Source organism: Dermacentor albipictus, chromosome 1, assembly GCF_038994185.2.
Source record: "Dermacentor albipictus isolate Rhodes 1998 colony chromosome 1, USDA_Dalb.pri_finalv2, whole genome shotgun sequence".
Taxonomy (NCBI): Eukaryota; Metazoa; Arthropoda; class Arachnida; order Ixodida; family Ixodidae; genus Dermacentor; species Dermacentor albipictus.
In genome coordinates, this window is record NC_091821.1 from 192,446,466 (window position 1) to 192,466,444 (window position 19,979).

General features: G+C 43.3%; 1 protein-coding gene across 5 annotated transcripts in view; it reads right to left on the bottom strand.

Moving 5' to 3' along the window:
• Window positions 1-19,979, bottom strand: part of Prp4k (Pre-mRNA processing factor 4 kinase) — a 112,888-nt gene that overhangs the window by 41,296 nt on the left and 51,613 nt on the right. For all 5 annotated transcript variants that reach the window (XR_010563237.2, XR_010563239.2, XR_010563240.2 and 2 more), the window contains exons 7-13: window positions 17,890-17,994; window positions 15,690-15,795; window positions 10,924-10,985; window positions 10,727-10,814; window positions 9,827-9,974; window positions 1,948-2,085; window positions 947-1,100 (exon numbers count right to left, since the gene is read on the bottom strand). Coding sequence is in view for 1 of the 5 variants with exons in the window: in XM_065426739.2 (XP_065282811.1) it covers window positions 947-1,100; window positions 1,948-2,085; window positions 9,827-9,974; window positions 10,727-10,814; window positions 10,924-10,985; window positions 15,690-15,795; window positions 17,890-17,994 (801 nt within the window). In the remaining 4 variants the exon portion in view is untranslated. The remainder of the gene's footprint in view (window positions 1-946; window positions 1,101-1,947; window positions 2,086-9,826; window positions 9,975-10,726; window positions 10,815-10,923; window positions 10,986-15,689; window positions 15,796-17,889; window positions 17,995-19,979) is intronic.

Here is a 19,979-nt window from a genome sequence, read left to right on the forward strand (position 1 = left end):
GTACTTCTGGCCATCCTATTAAAGGTGGAGCCTATGCTACCCATTCTGTAACTGCAATATTGACAGTGCTATTACAAGAGACAGCTGCAGTTTGCCTGGCCACCCAAACAAAATTCTATGACCGTCTGAGCTGCAGAGATACTATACACACAGCTCATTTCTTCTTTTTGTCTTTGCTAAAGTCTATGCTAAAGTGGACTAAGCGAGCAGCAGCACATCACATTATTGGCAGCTAACAACGGTTGAAATGAGCCTCGTAGCTAACAAGACGGCACCACCTTAGGTAAACAACTCTCTTCTATGTAAGCAATAATTGCAAAACATTTTCTACGCACCTGTCTTTGTGCTATCAAATGACAACGCTTCAAAGCACATTCCATGCTGTCATGGATTGCTCAAAAAAGCTAGCTCAATGGCCGCAATGACAGAAAAGCCCTGACACAAAGTTCTCATCCAAAACATTGTTTGAGTCCCCCTGCTGCACAGGTGACCAGAGCTGCCTGCTTCTCCCAATTTGCATGCTGCCCACTCTGGAAAATGGCTGATACTTGCCAAATTGTTTCAGACACTTTCCGTTGGGGCACACCGCAAGCACACTATGGTCATGCAAAAGGTGGATTGCTGCTGTAACAAATCTTATGATCTATATCAAAACAATCATCACACGGCAGATTCCAAAAATTTAGCAAATGTTGGCCCCCTGTCCGTCAATCCTGAAGACACTAATCATTTCCACCTTGTAAAACAACTGGTACTTCACATTCAACTGTCTAAAATTTCTCACTTTCCAGAGTTGAAAATGTGGCCTTACCACATCAGCTCAGATAAATACTGAAGCTAAACTAAAAAATAATGTCTTGATTTGGCAAAAATACTGCATCACCAGCACAAATATGCAATAAACATAACCATAAGAACAATAAAAGCTATTATGAGCAAAACTTACCAAAATATTGTCCGGCTTGATGTCAGCATGCAGGATGTTGCATCTTTTCAGAAGTTTGAGGGCAAAAAACAGCTGCTGACTATAGGACCGCACAGCCTTTATATGCAAACCAACATCTTTGCCATACTTCTTCAGCACCTCTCTAAGGTTCATGCTGGAAAACAAGATCAACTTATTTCGTCTTAAAGCAGAATATTAATACACTCAAAGAAAGAGTAAGCAATATACTGAGCAGGCACAAGTAATAAAAATTATGCAAACTAGAAAAACACTGCAGTAACAATTATGAGACAAACATTACTTTCAACTGTTTATTTTGTGAAAGCCTCACCAAATATTTAGCCTAAAGAAGTGCTTGCACAGCAGCAAAAACAGAAAGCCAGTAGAGGAGCCAGGATGTTGTCATGCACTCATCTAAAAATTAAGTCTGAATTGAATAGTATAAAACAGAAAGGTCACTCACTGATGCACCTCACCCTTTGTTTTTCTCTTTTTTTTTTAACAGAATTTTTCCAGTACCAACCAAGCATGCCTACTCCAGTCTTTGCCAAATCTTCACTTCTTGAACAATGACTCACAAGTGAGACTTGACATGTGCACCGTGTATCCACACAAAAAAATTCATGTAATCTTTTATCATCAAAAAGTGAAGGTCATCGGCAAAAGCTGGAAAAAGAACCCTCATAAGCAACATCTTTTTCACATGAGCTTTGACTGGAGCTTCAATCAACAGTACCCGAACCGGGACCCAACAACATATGGCACCTGCCGTATATATACTACCTTAAATCAAGTATTGCTGGCACTAATATGAAAGGTTTGTCCCTTGAACTAAATGGGGATGTGCAGAAATTGTGTCCAGGATATGGCAGTTCGTGTTAGGTAAAATTGAGCTGCAAAGCAGTAGGCATTGTAGTGTTATCAGCATCTTTAAAAAGTGCTTAACAAGAACACTTATTCTCCTAATTCTAGAAGGAAGCACAAAATAGGAAGTTGCTCACCTTAGTGGCTCAAAAACAAGGCACAGATGTTGTTTGTGAAAGAAATGCCTGAACAGCCGAAGACAATGGAACTTGTCATCAGGGTCAGCATCATTGAGACGTCTCAGCATTTCGAGTTCCTTCAGCCCTGTACGGTGCCTGTAAACATTTTTATTTAATAAGTTTTCTAACAATACGAAATGCACAATGAATAAAGAACTCTGAAAAGATTTCTTTCACACAGTTATATTGGTACTATGTATGATTCAGTTGCAACTTCGTCCCACAATATTTGGCCTGAAAAAAAAAATATTTAGTAGTTTGTTTATTAAAACAAGCTACAGCAAATTATACAATGACTGTCTCGGTCTAAGATTACTGAAAAGGGATTCATCAGCGATGACACTGCCTAAGTTGACCTGTACCAATAACCACTATGAAGTGTGCAAAAATTCGGGCTTCAAGTTTGAACTGAATAATGACCAAATAAGCACACTACTATAACTTCACAAGTTAGTAGTACTACAAAAATCTGTAGCTACTTTAGCTCAACAAACCGCCATTCACAGTAGCAGACCTCGAAAGTCTCAGGGAAACCTCAATGGCTATTATTCATTCTCTGCCAACTGGAAAGGTATCACCCTAGTTACAAGTGCCAACACACTATTAAGATGACATTGTACGCATTTACATATAAAAAGAAGTGTTTTGCCATCTCATATTCATATAGGTGGTTCTGAGAATAATCTACATCTAAGACATTTGTTTTGTAAAGGGGGTTTATTCAGGTCCTAGAGAACCAGCGACCAACGCGGCAGCAGCAGCTAGGGCGCATCCAGTGAACGAACTGGGTATGAGCCACACGATGGCAATGAGGCTTTTTAAAAGCCTGCCGATCTTCTTCGTCACAATCACCCCCGGAATTGAAGAGTAGCCATCCTGGCGATCTAGGAAGAGGTGAGAGGATCGTAATATGGCTGCAGCCGGTCAATGTGGACAGTCTCTCATCCCCGACGACGCAGATTGGGAGATGGTGACATGGGCTCGACCATGTAATTAACAGGTGATGGTTGCGCAACCACGCAGTAGGGCCCGTGGTACTTCGGGAGGAGCTTGGACGAAAGGCCAGGGGCAGCAACAGGCGGTACCCAAAGCCACAAGAGTGAGTCTATAGGGAAGGGGTGAGGGGGTGGGCTTAGGTCATGGCGCTCTTTTTGGCGGCACTGTTGAGCAGACGTCAAAGAACGGGCCAGTTGTCAGAATTTCTAGGCGTACTGAGCGACTGTAGAAACAGGTGAGCACTCAGCAGGGTCCGGCCGGTACGGAAGAACCGTATCAATGGTGCTGGAGGAATGGCGGCCGTAAAGCAGAAAGAATGGTGAGAATCCGGTAGTGGCTTGAGAGGCAGTGTTATAGGTGTATGTGACTAATGGAAGTACAAGATCCCAGCTGGAGTGGTCAGACGCAACATACATTGATAGCATTTCACCAAGAGTTCTGTTAAATCGTTCTGTTAAGCCATTGGTTTGTGGATGATAAGCAGTAGTAGTGCGGTGAATAATTCGGCATTCAGATAGGAGTGACATCAGGACTTCCAAGAGGAATACGCGACCCCGATCGCTCAGGAGTTCACGGGGTGCGCCATGGCGGAGGACAAAGTTGTTCAGAATGAATAAGGCGACGTCTTTTGCTGATGCGGCAGGCAAGGCGGCGGTTTCGGCATATCGTGTCAAATGATCTACGGCAACAACAATCCATCGGTTGCCGGAGCCAGTAGATGGATGAGGCCCGTATAAATCCATGCCGACACAGTCGAATGGCTAAGCTAGGCAGGGAAGCGGCTGGAGAGGTGCGGTGGAGAAATGCGGGACACATTTGCGGCATTGGCAGGCAATGCAGGAGCGTACGTATTTGTGGACGAAGTTGTACATCCCTCGCCAATAATATCGCAGGCGAAGCCGTGTGTAGGTTTTCGACACTCCACCGTGACCACACTGCGGATCAGAGTGAAAAGCGGAGCATAAATCTTGTCAAAGGTGGCAGGGCACTACTAAGAGCCATGTGCGGCCATCATTGTGGTAGTGTCGGCGGTACAAAAGTCGTCGCGGATGGTGAAATGCTGCGCCTGTCGGCGTAACTCTCGAGGTGCCGAAGCTGCCGGAGGATTTGACAAAAAGTCGGATATCATGACGATCCATGGGTCTTTACGTTACTCTGAGGACATGTCCAGGATGTCAAGCGGTGAGATATCAGGTCTGTAGGTAGTAGTACTGCTGTCGGAAGTTACTGGGAAGCGCGAAAGGGCATCGGCATCAGAGTGTCTGCGTCCAGAGCGATAGACGACACGCATATCATAGTCCTGAATTCGGAGGGCCCACCGAGCGAGGCTGCCCGACGGGTCATTGAGGTTAGACAACCAGCAAAGAGCGTGATGATCCGTCACCACGTCAAAGGGTCGACCATAGAGATATGGCCGAAATTTTTAAAGAGCCCATACGATAGCCAGGCACTCTTTTTCTGTTACTGAGTAATTGGCCTCAGTTTTTGTGAGTGTATGACTGGCATAAGCGACCACGTATTCGGCATTAGGGTTCTGACGCTGTGCAAGCACAGCACCAAGGCCGACACCACTGGCGTCAGTGTGAAGTTCTGTAGGTGCGCTTGGATCAAAATGGCACAAGATCGGCGGAGACGTAAGTAGGCGACGAAGAGTCGTAAAGGCATCATCGGAGGCTTCTGACCAAGCAGAAAGTTCCTTGTCGCCTTGTAGGAGTTGGTTTAGTGGTGCGATCACAGTAACGAAATTGCGAACAAAACGTCGAAAATAGGAGCATAGGCCAATGAAGCTGCGTAGTGCTTTTAAGTTAGTGGGCTTCGGGAATTCGGATATGGCGCGAAGTTTAGCAGGATCAGGAAGGATGCCGTCTTTGGAGACAACATGGCCTAATATAGTCAATTTTCGAGCTGCAAATAGGCACTTTTTTAAGTTAAGCTGGAGCCCAGCATTCCGGAGACAGGTCAAAACTTGATGTAAACGGCGAAGATGGGTCGGAAAATCAGGGGAAAAGACTACAACGTCGTCTTCTTTCTATGTAACTATTGTCACGTGGTGGAATAGTTCCCCATTGCACTGGCACTAGTAGCAACCACACAACTTTGTCTTCACTATCTCTAGCCTGCTAATCCTGGTCTTCTTCACCATGACAATAAATCTGTGCGAGCAGGTTTCATCAATAGATGATATGCGGAAGTCTGTAACCAGGCTTTTCCACACAGCTACCTTGCCCTAACCAATATGGCCGCGTTCCCGCTGTAGCAATGCTGTTAAAGCTGAGACACATGCTTTGAAAGTATGGACGGTGCAGAGAATGGACGGCGGCAGGAATGATGTCACCATCCTGCATGTTGACACTTCGATTACAATTCCAGCCCAAGGCCCGCCATCTTGGTTGCATCAAAGAAGGTGTGAGGTGAAGCGCACTTGCAGGTTTTGCATATCGTCTAATGAGTGCGAGATCACACGCACGGGCTAGACTGATGACCCTAGTGGCAGAGTTCAGGTCTGCGTGCAGCTCCTCCATGTCTGAAAAATCAGTCAGTGACTGTTCTCAGCAACAGCAACTTGAAATCGCACATTGTTGACATGCATACCTGTTATGGCCTGCCATAACAGCAAACTGCCAGGCCAATTTGCCAGTCCATGTGATTACCCCAATCACACAGTCGTGTACTATTAGCCACTGTGCAAAGTGCATGTGTGTACCTTGTAACTCATGTTATTCTCGTGTCACACGCTGGCACAGAAAGGTGCCGACAAGCCATCAAAATTAGTAGCAGATAACCCGTTGGCAAAAGGTCTGATGCTTGTTCTGCATAGACATGATCACAAATTTTTTCAACAATATTGGCGGGTATACTTATAACAAATACAGTACACTTCCTTCAATTCCAACTCTGGTTAAATCACCAAAGGTTCAGGCAGGCGCCCATAAATTTCTATGGGCATGAACTTTCGTTATTTCAATCCTTAAATTGGTCCTCGCTGGGCAATTCAAACTAACTGGTCAGCAAGCATGTGCCCGACTCCAATGGCGATTGCAACCCCTTTAGGGCGCAGTCTCCCTTGGTGGAGCTACAGTGGCTAGATGGGTAAGTGTACCGACCAGTGCAGTTCACTGCTTTTCCGCATCATGACAGCAGGAGTGGCACTGTGATCAGAGGCCTGTCACAAAGTGCGCATCTTCTGCTACTCACTATTACAGCGAGTCTGTAATATTTCAACTAATTTTTTTCACACTAAATCTTGAAAGTGGTAAGTTTATGGTGAGAGAGTATAAAAGTGTGACGTTTCTTGCTGCAATTAGTCATATTGAAGAGCGATCATTTATATTGTCTGTTTATATGCAGATGGCACGGTGCGCCATGCTCGTAGTCCTGATATTCCTCGGAGTTCCCGTAATTTCCTTACACATTTAAGGAGCAAAGTGAATGCTGCAGGTGAAGTTTGTGAATACTAAGCTCGTGAGACTCCGGGGCAGAGTGAAAGTGTTCCTGCACGAAGAAAACATGCTGGAGGGGCACCCCTTGCTTTGTGCCAAATTGTAGGTTCGGCTACAAACGTGCAAGCCTGGAGCAAAAATATCATTGGTTTCGATGCGCTGAGACCCAGAACTTTTCGAGAAACGCGAAATAGCCCTTCGCCATGCTGACAAAATATTTAAACCTAATTAGCCTTGTGCCAGTGCCACTTGAAGAAGCATTTCATCGAGCGTATATATGATCATCAAGAGTACAAACTATAAATTTGCATGCTACAAGCTGCTCGTATCATAGAGGTAATATTACATCACCAAATAATGTAAGATTTTGTAGTTCTTTTTTCATCAAAAACAATACTAAGTTTATTTGTATTGTCAAAAAAACATTGTTAATTTATGATGCAAGCATGTCACATTTATAATAGCCCCAATATGGGCAAAGGAAATGAGCCAAAGGATTTTAGTTGTACGGATATCAATATTTATTCCATTGTATTTTACATCCCTTCGAGCTGAATCATTTCTCTTGCACATTCTGTGGTATAGGAATACAACCTGCACGAATTGCCGTTTGCATACAGCCCCTACATACTACAGTCAAACCCACTTAAAACAATACCGGTTTTAACAATATATTGGTTATAACAATGAAAAGCTGCTGCACCGTCAACTTTTGTATGTGTTCTATGGAGAAATAACCCACTTACTACAATGTCACTATGCCGCCTTATCAATTATAACCAATTATGGCTGCTGGGTGTCCATGCTGAAATGTAATGAAATGCGAAATCCTTGTAAAGAAAAAAGGAAAAGTGAAATAGGAGCCACTGCACAATCACCCGCCACCCCAACTGCCGCCCCACACTTCTATCCATGAAAAATGCATGCCAGGCTCGCACGTATCTCTGCCATCGTCCCTTCATTCCTCCTATCACGAATGGGCTGCGCCCATAACTTTGAGCCACGCCACCTTCCAAAACACGAATAGACCGCATCAACTGCGCTGACAACGCTGCCGCCGGTGCTCCCAGATTGCTCGCTGCGGCCCCATTCTGCGCAATTCTGCAAACGAACGAAATCGCTCGTGCTCGTCTGTTCACTGCGTCGAAGCCATTTCTGGCCATGTGGTTTTTCAGCCTCGTTTCACTCGCCGCTGAAACAGAAGATGCACGACGTTGCCGGTGAAAAGAGAGTGCACTGCTATAGATTTGGAAACAAAGTGCTTCTAACCGTTGAGGCGATCGTTGCAAACAGGCTTGCATCAGATAGTCACAGTGACGGCCACAATGGCAGCGCCGACGCGATGGGACAGGCTGCCCCAACGTTGTCAATTGTCAGCACACACCCGTCAGCACACACCCGTCAGCACACACCCGTCAGCACACACACGTCAGCACATTACACTGTACTCAAGATCAACTTTTTAAGCCCTTGTTTTCCCTAGGTCCCTATATCAGGGAATTCAATTATACTCTGTCCCAGCCAATCAGAAGGGTCGAAGTGATCGCAGCACTCTGCCCATGACGTTGTACCAACTTGATGGACTCTGCCTCTGATGATGCGCAATTGCTCCCGCATATGAGGCAACCACGAGGCAATCAGGAATCTGAAGACCACACTGTTCCCATAGAAGTCATCAATGTTGGCCCCTTGCATCAATTAATAGGGCTCTCCGTGACGGTCAGCTTGTAGCGAATTGACAAGTCTGGCCTTGACGGTTGTTACTGCTTCCACAGAATGTGGTGGTTACTGTCACCTCGACGGGAGCTTCTTTGGCCCTCAATAATCAGAGCCGGGCCCTGTCATCATCTAGGTGGCTGCTGGTCAAGCGGTCGCATTGTGGGAAGAACCCAAAGGTGGCTCACTACAGTTTTTAGACGTAACATTATGTTGAATCCTCCCCAAAAATGCCTACTTCTGAACTGCCTTAGGAAGATTTTCATGCAAGAATGGTAGCTCTGAATGAATGGTTACATTATTTGTCAGATTCTAAGATGCCGCTTTTTTTTTTTTAATACCACAAGAAAATTAGTCCGAAAATTGCCCGTGTGGTGAAATCGGATATGAAATGAGAACGGCATTTGTGGCATTCACAACATCCTACCGTCGGAGTCAGCCTAGTCAGCATCACCACTATTTCCATCACAAGATGACGACAGTTCTCTTGTGTAGCATGACGGTAACCATGCACCACTGCAAGTCTTCAATTAATCAAAGACTATGACAACTCATTCCAAACATAACTTAATTTACATGCCAAGCTGCCAGCAACAAGTCACAACATGTGTTCTTCGCATTCCAGAGAATTGCAAGCATCGCAGGACTAATTAGCGAAGTGGTCAGTCTAAGCGTGGGCCACCATCCCATTTGCGATTGTTATATAATCCTTTAATGATGAACACAGAGTATAATATGCGCAATGGATTTTATGGAGGACATATGTTAATTATGGGGTTTTACGTGCCAAAACCACTTTCTGATTATGAGGCACGCCGTAGTGGAGGACTCCGGAAATTTCGACCACCTGGGGATCTTTAGCGTCCACCTAAATCTAAGTACACGGGTGTTTTCGCATTTCGCCCCCATCGAAATGCGGCCGCCGTGGCCGGGATTCGATCCCGCGACCTCGTGCTCAGCAGCCCAACACCATAGCCACTATGTTTCCTAGACAGCAATAAAGTGCTGTGTGAGTGTGATGACATTGAACATTAGGCATAAATAATATTTCTATTCTGTCAAAGTAAAGCTTGCTGGTTTCATCTTTTTCTTTCGCTACAATATCAAGTGAGTGTTAGATTTTCCTTTGTTTATGAATTCTAATGTTACTTCTACATTAGTTTTCTGCTTTGAACACATAAAAAGTGGGTGTGCATTCGAATAGGGAGAGTATCAGAATTGGGCAAATCAAATCAAATGATCAGTTTGTTTCGGTGTTTTTTCCGCCTCTTGTTTAATTCGATTTGCCGGGCAATTTAATCAATTTAATCAGTACAGCCAGGGTCACATTAACGAAAGTCTACTGTATCAGAAATAATAAGTATTTATGCTTCAGATGCAACTTCAGTGGCAAACCGACACGCTCTACAGAGAATGTGGGTTCGACTCCCACCGGTGGCAAGTTCTTTTTTCGTCCACTTTCATTTTCCTCATTAGCTTATTATTTCTTTACAATAAAAAAACAAAAACAAATAATTTCCTCGTGCTTTTTTTGGCTTCATTATCTGTCAGGTTCATATGGTTGTGACTAACAAAGATTGAGCCGATCAGTTCCCCTCATTATTGTTAATTTCACACAGGAGTTCACAAGAGATCAAGAAATATAAAAAGGGCATGTTCATCAAGTAAAATGTGCCTTTACTCACATGACTTCATTGTTCCGTATAATCTTCACAGCAACATCCTGATTTCCTCGTGCCATGTCCCTTGCTCGCACCACATTGCTGAAGACTCCTTGACCCGTGTAGCCATAAACAGTGTATCGCGTGTCCAGTACTTCACCTATCCGGACACCTGGATAGTGGAAAAAAAAAAAAAAAACAAGAACACTAAATCAAATTGCATCCCCAATTTCCAGGTACAGCAGCCCCATTATAGCAAATCGGTTCTGCAAATCCCACAAGGTGGAGAAATGTTTATGAATGGAAATTTGTCATCCACCCTAACGCAGCATGAAGCTACAAAAAAAAAAACCATGTTTTTTTTTTTTTTTTTTTTCTTCAGAATGAAAGCTTCACAGTTGAGGAAAAATTAGTCCAAGTCAGGGATTCGTACCCGGGACCAACGCCTTTCCAGGCTCTACCATCTGAGCTAACCAGGAGGCCAGCAGATTGCAGAATGATGGCAAATTAACAACTCGAAGCACAGGGACACTGAATATAGCAAATCAGTTCTGTGGCATCCTGCTAGGTCAAGAATGTTCACAGAAGGGAAAATTGTCAATCTACCCAAACGTAGTACAAAGCTTTGTAGCTTGAAGCTTTGCGACTTTGTGCTAGCACTTTTGTAGCTTCATGTAGAAGAAATGGGTGACATATCTATCTATGTTCCTTCAGTTTCACTCTCTAGATTCGACTGTGTGACAATGAGTTGAGTTGCATATATTTCTTCTTCTCTTTGGATCTATGAATTCGAGCAGCCACTATATAAGCATTTTCACAAAATAAAATTAGTTAAGAGTTGGCATACTTTCTGTTTGTTTCATCTTTCTTTCACATTCTTTTAAGCCACAAACATTGACAACCAAACCATTTGACAATACTTACGATAATAGCCCTCTGCATCATCCCAGTTGTCGGTAAGGTTGGGATTTTCTTGAGCTCGTGATGATATCTTCTGAAATGAGTTGGGACTCTGAAAAGAGAAATGTTGGTCGACAGGTTATTGATTCAGAATTTAAAAACAAACAAAACACAAGCTTTTAAGAGCAGGAACGTTGATCTGAAATGCTTCTTTCACTTACAGAATAATTCTCAGCAAACATGTCCTCCGAGAACATATCCAACTGCTTCTTTTTTTCTTGACCTAGAAAATTTAATAATGACTCTAATCAACTATGGTAGCAATAAGTGACTCAGAGCTATCAGATGTGAGTGAACAAACAAGAAGCTTCAAATAGAACCAACATATTATTCCAAGATGTCGCCATGGGCCTTAATAAGCAACATAGTAGTAGTAACAATATGGTATTTTTGATGTCTAAATCACACCTTTTACAAGTTTCACAGCCACCTTACTCCCCCGCAACCTTTCAAGTACTTTTTAAGCTGGTATAGAAAAAAAAAAACGGTTGGTATACAGGTCACCTTTTATGTGTACAACAGACTTATCATTATATACTTGGTCAGCAGAATTAAACGTTTCTACACATGCTTGTTCCCATCACATATGTGTCATATCTGTATATGCAAGGCTTGTGCGAATATTCAATATTTTCAAATATTTTATTGAATATTATGGTAGTCAATATATTTGCTTTGGCTCGAATTTCAGCATTCCAAGTTTTCGAAGTATTCAAAACAAACAAAAATATGTATTTGTTCCCGTATAAGCCTCCCCCTCAATTGCAACACCTTGAAAAGAACAAAAAATTTCTTGTGTATAACTCATGGCAATAACTGCATAGAATGTTTAAATCTTAGTAAAACACAGTCTCCATTTATGAATGCATGAAGTGCTCATATATCTTTGGCCAGCAGCTCTATCCCCCAACCTCTTTGGCACCGCTGATGGTGCAGAACTTTGCCCGAAAGGCGGTTTCAGTTAAAGTCAGTTTTGGTAAGCAAGTTGCATCACATAGCTTATAGTCAAGACATGGCAATGATAAATTTGTTTATGGTCACCGTACGGCTTCTAGAGAGCTGTACGGTCACTGTGAATAGATTTGCATTGGCGTGGCATTAAACCGTAACTTTGGTGGCCAACACCCAGCAAAACAGTGCTGGTGAGGCCTAACAGCCAAAGCAGGTGGACGAAAAACTGTTGCAGGAAGTTTGCCGATTATTGGTGATCGGGCCCCAAGCCATGGCTGCGGGCTAGACTAAGGACTGCAAAAAGGTAAGCTTGCCTGCCAAGTTCATCTGTCTCTTGCACAAAGGAACAGGTTAAGCTTGCGCTTAGACGTTAAAGCATCAAGCTGAATTTGCGCAACACAACATAAAGAGCTCGCATCGCACAGTCAAGATCGTACTTCATAGCATCATGATGCAGTACAACAGACAAACACCAAACGCTCCCATGGCCTAAACTACCATAAAATTATAAGTAAACTGAATTACAACAGAGAGCAAGAGCCTGTAAACAAATTTTCTGTGCCGCTGGAGCTGTAAGAAATGTTGAACTTGCTGTTTGTATGAAAATATCTGAATAATGGCACTTTGAATATAAGTTGACTCCAGAGATGAACCTGTTTCCTTTTTTGTAAGTAAAGAACCAGCTTTTCTTAAGTTTTCTGAACATCTGGCTCTTATGTCAAGGTGTTATGCAAATCCCACAACTATTCAAACCATTTGCTTCAAACCAAGAAATTGATACTCGCACAACCCTACCGTATTTACTTGAATCTAACTGGCACTTTTCTCCGATAAAACGAGTCCAAAAATTGTGTACGCATTAGAATCGCATACGACCGTGAACTTGCGTTACCATATTGCCATGGGCAATTCAAAATGGCCAGCTCATACGCGCTTCGAGCCTAGTTGACGTATCTTTCTCCATGTGCTGTAGTACATGTGCATACGTATCCACTGTCTGCCTTCCCGTTTTTTGCATTTGCTCTATCAGCACAGAAGTGCTGACTGCGAAGACATGCCGAGTTCATCATGATGCCGCAATTAAAAGGAAAGTGATCACGTGTGTGGAGACGGACGGAGATCGGGCAGCATCACGGGCATTCGGAGTTCACAAAACTTGCGTGCGAGACTGGTGCAAACAGAAGGAGAGGCATTCTACTCCAGCGGCTGCTGCGTACCACGCGGCCACGGGCCCCATCTTGAAAGCGATCTGCGATGTGGACAGAGTCTATGCGTCTAGGCGTACCAAGCTGTGTTCTCATCGGTTAGCTCGCGTTGAAGCAAGAGGCAGCATGAAGGTCAATTTGCTCACTCCTGCTGCCACACTTCCTCATTCCAGCATTTTGACAGCGAGCTTCCGCGGTCATTGAGTAAGGCATGTTCATGTTTGCTTGTGCATGCATGACGCTATGCTTGTTAATTTAGTTAGTAAGCGAATGTTTACAAGTTTATACGGCTGATAAAACTACTATTCTTACTTCATATAGCTGTCTACTAATTTTGCTATCGCAACTGAGGCTTCCGCTTTCAGGCGAAACTGCAGCTTCTTTTATTCATCACAATTTTAGTGCAGTGAGGGTAAATCTGTTTTTCCAAATGAAAGTTGTATTTCTGAATGAACGAATGAGGTGTGTGGTACTGTAAAGGCCTTCCCTTTCTTTAGGTTACAGCAAACCGGTGAGCGTTACAATTGAGGGTGCATTAGAACGAAGCAAATACGGTACTGCATACATGTTTACCCCTAGTGAACAAAATAACTGCTTGTAGTGGCCACTCATCCTTGTTTTATTCACCTCTTTGCTCCTCTTCGTGCATCTTTCAGGTGTTCATTCTAATGCTAAAGCAAACTCTCGCAACATGACAAACTGCCAGCATTAGGCAATTGAGGTTACATGCGACATAAGATTTAAAATGTGCGCTAATGGACGTGCTATCTCATGCACTACATACTTTAGTGGTCCTAATTGTAGGTTGTCTACGTCACAAACGCTACTGTTTTTAAGATTTATTATTGTGGAAGCCACCTCTTGAGCATCTGTTGGGTAAAAAAATATGGTGTTTGGGCTTGTGCAAGGTCTTTGTATACTTTTGTATTGTTGTGTTGCATTACTTGTGAATTGGTTAATGAAAAATTATTGAACAGATTGGCTAAAGCAGAACCAGAAACATAATCATTACCGTAACATATTGATTCAATTTCATTGGATTCTTGGTTACGCCTGAGTACAATGGTTATTTTTTTCCAGGTGAGGTCGGTACGCTTAATGTCATGTGAAAATAGGTTAGAGTAATACGCCGACCTCGCTTTCCAGAGCAACTGGACACCTGCTTTTTCGAGTGGTATGTTTGGCTTGAAGCACTCGGCTCGGGATACCAGACCCTGGAAGTCACCAGCCCGGAAGTCGATGGCCCCTTCTTCTGGGACGGCGGAGCAGTGCTAGCCGCAGCCGCCAAGGGGACGGATGGCGTCACAGCCAGCTCACTGTGTGCGGGCAAGACAGCCACCGGAGGCTGTAATGGCGCTGCCCCGTGACACATCACTTTGGCAAAACTGACTTTAGGCATATAAAACACCCGCCTACATGCTTCCTTGAATGACAAGTTTTCTTTTACTTTTATTGTCCCAATTTCTTTTTCTTTTTTTCATGATGGGCATGACCGCGAGTATGGGACGTACTTCCCATCACAGTTCCCACAGAGGAGAGAGTTTTCACATGATTCAGTGAGCACTGCAATTAACACAAGTTTGGCGGCCTCGGCAGTTTTGTGAACTGTGGCCAAATCACTAGCATTTAAAACATCTCAGCGGTTTTGGGACATATGGTTTGATGTGGATCTTTCCATACCCTGTCTCAATGCTCTCAAGGAGCCCACTTGAACCAAAGGTAAGTATTAGATGCTTTGTTTTAATCTCTTTTCCGTTGTGCCTTAGCAGAATACTCTCAACATTTATTATGTTTTGATCACTCCAGCCTTCTAATAGTTCAACTTCTGTTAACTCCATCTGGTCATCATCGGAAACAACACCACGGGTGGTGTTCATTCTGCAGTGCGGGGTCACTATCACTGGGACGCCTCCAAGTGATATTAGGTAATGCAGTTTCTAATGTTGCTTTTTGTCGCGGAGTTCCAAAAGGAGATCAACGCTAGCCATCTTTGATGCTTTATAGCCTGGTACAAGTGCCTGAGTTAGGGATTTCGGAACAGCAAAAGGCGAGATTGTTCATGCTCATTTTTATTGTTTTTCAATGTGGATGACATGAAATCGGAGGAAGGTTTCTTTTTGGAGACCAAAAAATTCGAAGATTTCATCAGTGCACCCCCTCTTCAAGGAGCGATCAGGTAGTGAGGGGAAGGAACTAGCCATAAGTGAGTGTATTTTTCAGCAGTAACACCAGCCACCCACCATGGAGCCCTACAGGGGGACACTGCAGGGCCTGTAAAAGAGGCCCTGCAAAAAGCAGCTGTACGTTACCACTATAACCAAATATGGCATAACCTAGGTTGGCTACTCACACAAGGTTAACCCGTGCTGCCTGGAAGGTCAGAAGTAATAAAGAAATGAGTAGGAGACAGGAAAGATGGAAAGTGAGAAAAACAGACAAAGATTGGAGAGGAGGAGAGGAAATGGCAACTACCGATTTCCCCCAGGTGGGTCAGACCGGGGGTGCCATCTACGTGAAGCCAAGGCCTCCGCCGAGGGGCCGTAAAGGTCCAAACTCCTGTCATCGGCTCAACCCCTACGATCCCCTTTTCCCTGGACACGGCTAAGCCAAACACGGTTAAGCGCAGGAGGGTCCGAACCCAATGTGCTCGGGTGGTGCAACTCACCAAACGCCTGCTTACACAGAAGCGGGGAAGCTCACAGGCCATTTAATACATCACAACATGGTCCTAAAATTTATATTTGCAAGTTAAATAGTTCACATTTACCCACCTGTGTCCGATTCATTGTTGCCTTCTTGAACCATCATTTGCCGCTTGGCCATTATGGCAGCCTCAAAATCAGTTGTGTCTTCACTGTTTTCATTAATGTCCGAGGCCTGAAAAAAAAAAAATGTGTTCTAGCTTTATACCATGCACTACTGAAACAAGCCTTTAATTTGTCCTGAAACATGCTAAAAGCCAGCACCGAGTGTCCAAACATCGGAGCAACATCTTGGAAATGATTAACACAGAATACCAGAATAGAGACTAGATTCTTCATCTGAGAGTTTCTTGGTGCTGCTGTTACCATTAGCTCTTAGAAATGGTGGGCTCCATGACCTATTTAATGTAAACACAGCTGGCATCAATTTTTTTTTTCTCTCTTTTTGCATATGCAGCAGAATAGTGGTTCTAAAAAAAAATAGCACAGCCTGTCAAAACATATTTAACCAAACTTGCTATTTCTGAATGTAACTGATGCGTGCTGCACCACACAAAAGAGCCCACAACTGTATATTGTGTCATATCATACAGAAATTAATGCTTGCCTCAAACAGTTACCTAGTCCTTCTAGTTGAGAACAGGAGACTTATAAAAAAAAAAAAACACCCTATATACTTTGGGTGCTGCTTTCATATGCAAGACTAATAAGCTGCTTATTTCGGAAGCCTTCACGTATTGCATGATTAGCTGCCACCAAGCATATTTCAGAAGAGCTTATTTAGAAGTAGCTGCTATAGATTTCTCATTGCTAGCTGTGATACAACTTGTCACCAATTTCTTCGCTGTAATACTTGTTTCTTGCGCATAATAGTTATGCATCTCAAGCCCCAACTATGGTCACTCATATGCTACTGTCTGTATGACCTCTGTAATTTTAAATAGGTCATTTATTCACTATTGTTTCTACAATCTTTAGTAATAATATATTTGTTATTGACTAGTGTCGTTATACTAACCAAAAGTATTGTACTTCGAATTGTCATTGTGATTTTTGCAATACCTCGTGTACCACTTTTCTACTGTACCATGAAGCATGAGCTGTCTTTTTAAAACTATGAAATACAATGCCCACCAGCTTAGGTCTCGCTGAGACTGGCAGTATCGTAAATAAATATAAAAATGATGATGCAAAACTTTTTTTTCTTTCACTCTTGTGAGATTGAAGAAGTTGTTCTAAGCGCGTTCAAATTTTAAGTGACCTATGTTTTTATTCGAACAACTTTAAAAGAAATCTGCATTTAGAATTCTGATAAGAATTACGTACTTCCGAAAGTATGACTATCATACTATTGCATATCAATATCGCATATCACATCGTACTATCATACTATCGTCTGTTAATGCTCAGCCACGCCCACCCACCTAGAAATGAAACTTTGGCCATAATGCTTATCAATGTCATAGCCATCACGTCTCGCTAATTTCTATTAGTTTTGAACACTCAACTAGCCTAGAACCATGCGAAACTTAAGGTCAGACCAGACGCACTGGCAAGCGTTCGCTCAGTTCTGGCCATTCCCGACTAGACGCCTTGGCAGACTTCGCTTCGTATTGAGCATAAAATGTGCAACTTGGCTACTAACCGTTTTTCGCTACTATTCGACCAACATCTACTATCTGTTGGTCAAGCTGGTGCAGGACAAAGCTGGTCCGCACCACATAGCAAGGCAAGACTGGAGCACATAAGCGCGAGCGCGGACTCCAGCCCTGCCATGCAATTAACCACTATAGTTGCATACAGCGGCATCTGCAGCATAGCTAGATACCACAGCTGCCCCTGGGTGCCACGACGAGCACACTCGCTGAGGACAACAGCATGCTTCATTTGGTATCTCTGGATGACATGACTCAAGGCCCGAGCACCAACATTTTGATGAACAAGTAATCTGCTTCCCAAGTTGCACACCTTGAGTAGTGTCACCATCATAGTTGAAGCTTGCTGCATTACAAATCTTTTCAATGCGAGTCCAGAGTGCAGTATTCATCGCTTAGCCCATCTGCATGCTGCCGGCGTACTCACATGAGCGAACATGAGATGACGTTTGTTCCGACCCTTGGAAATTGTGATTGTCATAGAGACAAGTTTGAAAGTAATCCTGGATGTTCTTACCTCGTATCCAAGTATGTTCAAATTCACTTCTAATGTTCTTTTGGCAAAAATAATTCAGGCTATAAGAGGACAATGTTACAAACTTAATAAATCTCACCATGTTATCAATAGTCACAGAATCCGGAGTGTGGGTCCCACTACCACGTGAATGCACTGGAGATGAAAATCCACTGCTTTCAACTTGGTTCTCAACACCCAACCTCTGGAAAAGATGACATGGGAATGCCGAATGCTGTATACTAATACACACAAACAAAGAGTGGTCTTCAACATTCGTAGTAGCTTTCGTGCACAGAACATACTTAAAGCAGAAAATAAGTGCAATCCACATACAATGACAACACACAGAGCAATGTAACAGTGCAACAATCGGCTGCTTACGGTTACCCACAACAGTTACCCATACAACGCACTGAACCATTTAGGTCCCCAACACTTATACCCCAGTCAGATGGGTAAATTTACTGCCACTTTGAGCTAGTGCATATCATCATGGCAAGTGTATACCTACCAACCTGTGAACATTAAAATTAGTGAAACCCCTGGACAGACCATCGAGGCGGAAGAGGAGAAAAGTAGTAGCACATTTTTTTTTTTTAGTCATGCTTTTTGAGGGATACATTCACACTTCATTCACAATCTACTACATTGAGATGCAGCACACAAGTAGCAGCAAACTCGGAACAGCAGTGTTTGAGCAGCCAACACACTGCATTTAGATAACAGCAACTTTACCAGCGAATTTTCTGCAGCTAATTTTGCCTGGTTGAATAACTTGCTTAAACCAAGTAACCCTCCGACATCATTTCACCATCAGGAAATTTCCAATGGCAAGTTGGGAGACCAATGAGCTAATCTTTTTCTCGGACAAAACTTGTGTTTCGTAAAACTTGATGCAAGATTCATAAAGTCGTAAAATTGGCCCAAATTTATAATCTTATGAATAATTTCGGAGGGTTGGCTGGTATGCAAGTGTCACTTTCATGGTGCTGCTAGACAGGAAAGGAAAGTGTTAGTACTTGGAATTGATGGCAATGTCAATGGGTAAATCAGTTGCCACATTATATATAGTATGTTATTTTAGCTGTTATTTGTGCAACATTAATGCAATCAATCTCACTATTGAAAACAAGCTAGCATTGCATCTAAGACCTGAGCGAAACGCTGCACATTTAAAAGTGCTAAGAATGGCAAAGTGTCGACGCCTAAAAAAAACACAGAGTGCTGGCAGACGAAGAATGGCAGTTAACATAAGCAGGGACACTTATTAGAGTTTTTAAATACGAAAAACTGGTTTCCGAATTTGTGCCGATTCTGGATTGAGTATTTATCTCTTTATTTTTGAAGCACTGCTATTGAGGCTACAACTTCAATGCAGCGAAGTGAGTTAGACAAACAAAATCGCCTGCTAGTGCGTTCTTCATCAAGTGTCACTGAATATTTTCATCTGAAAGCTTGCCAATGACATGAACAGCTAAAGGACAAGCTCAATGTGATAATAAATTTGCCTGTCTATTAGTTCTTGTGATGGACAATACCACATGAAAAGCTTCCCTCCCACAGCAAAGTATGCACTGGGCCTATCACCTCCCTTCTACCCTTTATACAGTCAAACCCACTTACAATGATACTGGTTTTAACAATGAGAAGCTGCTGCACCGTCAACTTTTGTATGTTTTCCATGGTAAAATAACCAGCTTACTACAATGCCTTGATAACACATTACCAGTTATAACGAAGTCTGGCTGCTGGGTGTCCGAGTGAGAGGTAGTGAAATGTGAAATCCTTGAAAAGAAAAAAAGAAAACGAGAAGTTCGAGCTGCTGCACGATGGGCCGCTGTTCCGACAGCCACCGCGCGCGCTCATTTTCCAGCCATTGCCACAAGCCTACCTCCCGTTGCTCTTCCACTCCTCCGAACACGAATGAGCTATGCCTAGAGCTCTACGACGCTCCACCTTCCGAAACCCTAATGGACCGCGCCAACTGCCCTGCTCGCAGATTGCTCACGTGTTGCTCGCTGGCTCCTCATTCAGAGCAGTTCTGCAAACACATTAATGGCCCGCGTTCGTCTTTGTTGGTTGTGCCGAAATCATTCCTGGCCACGCGGTTTCTCAGCCTCGTTTGACCAACAGTTGGTCTGACTCGCTGCCGAAAGGGCAGATGGCGGATCTGCCCGCTGATCATAG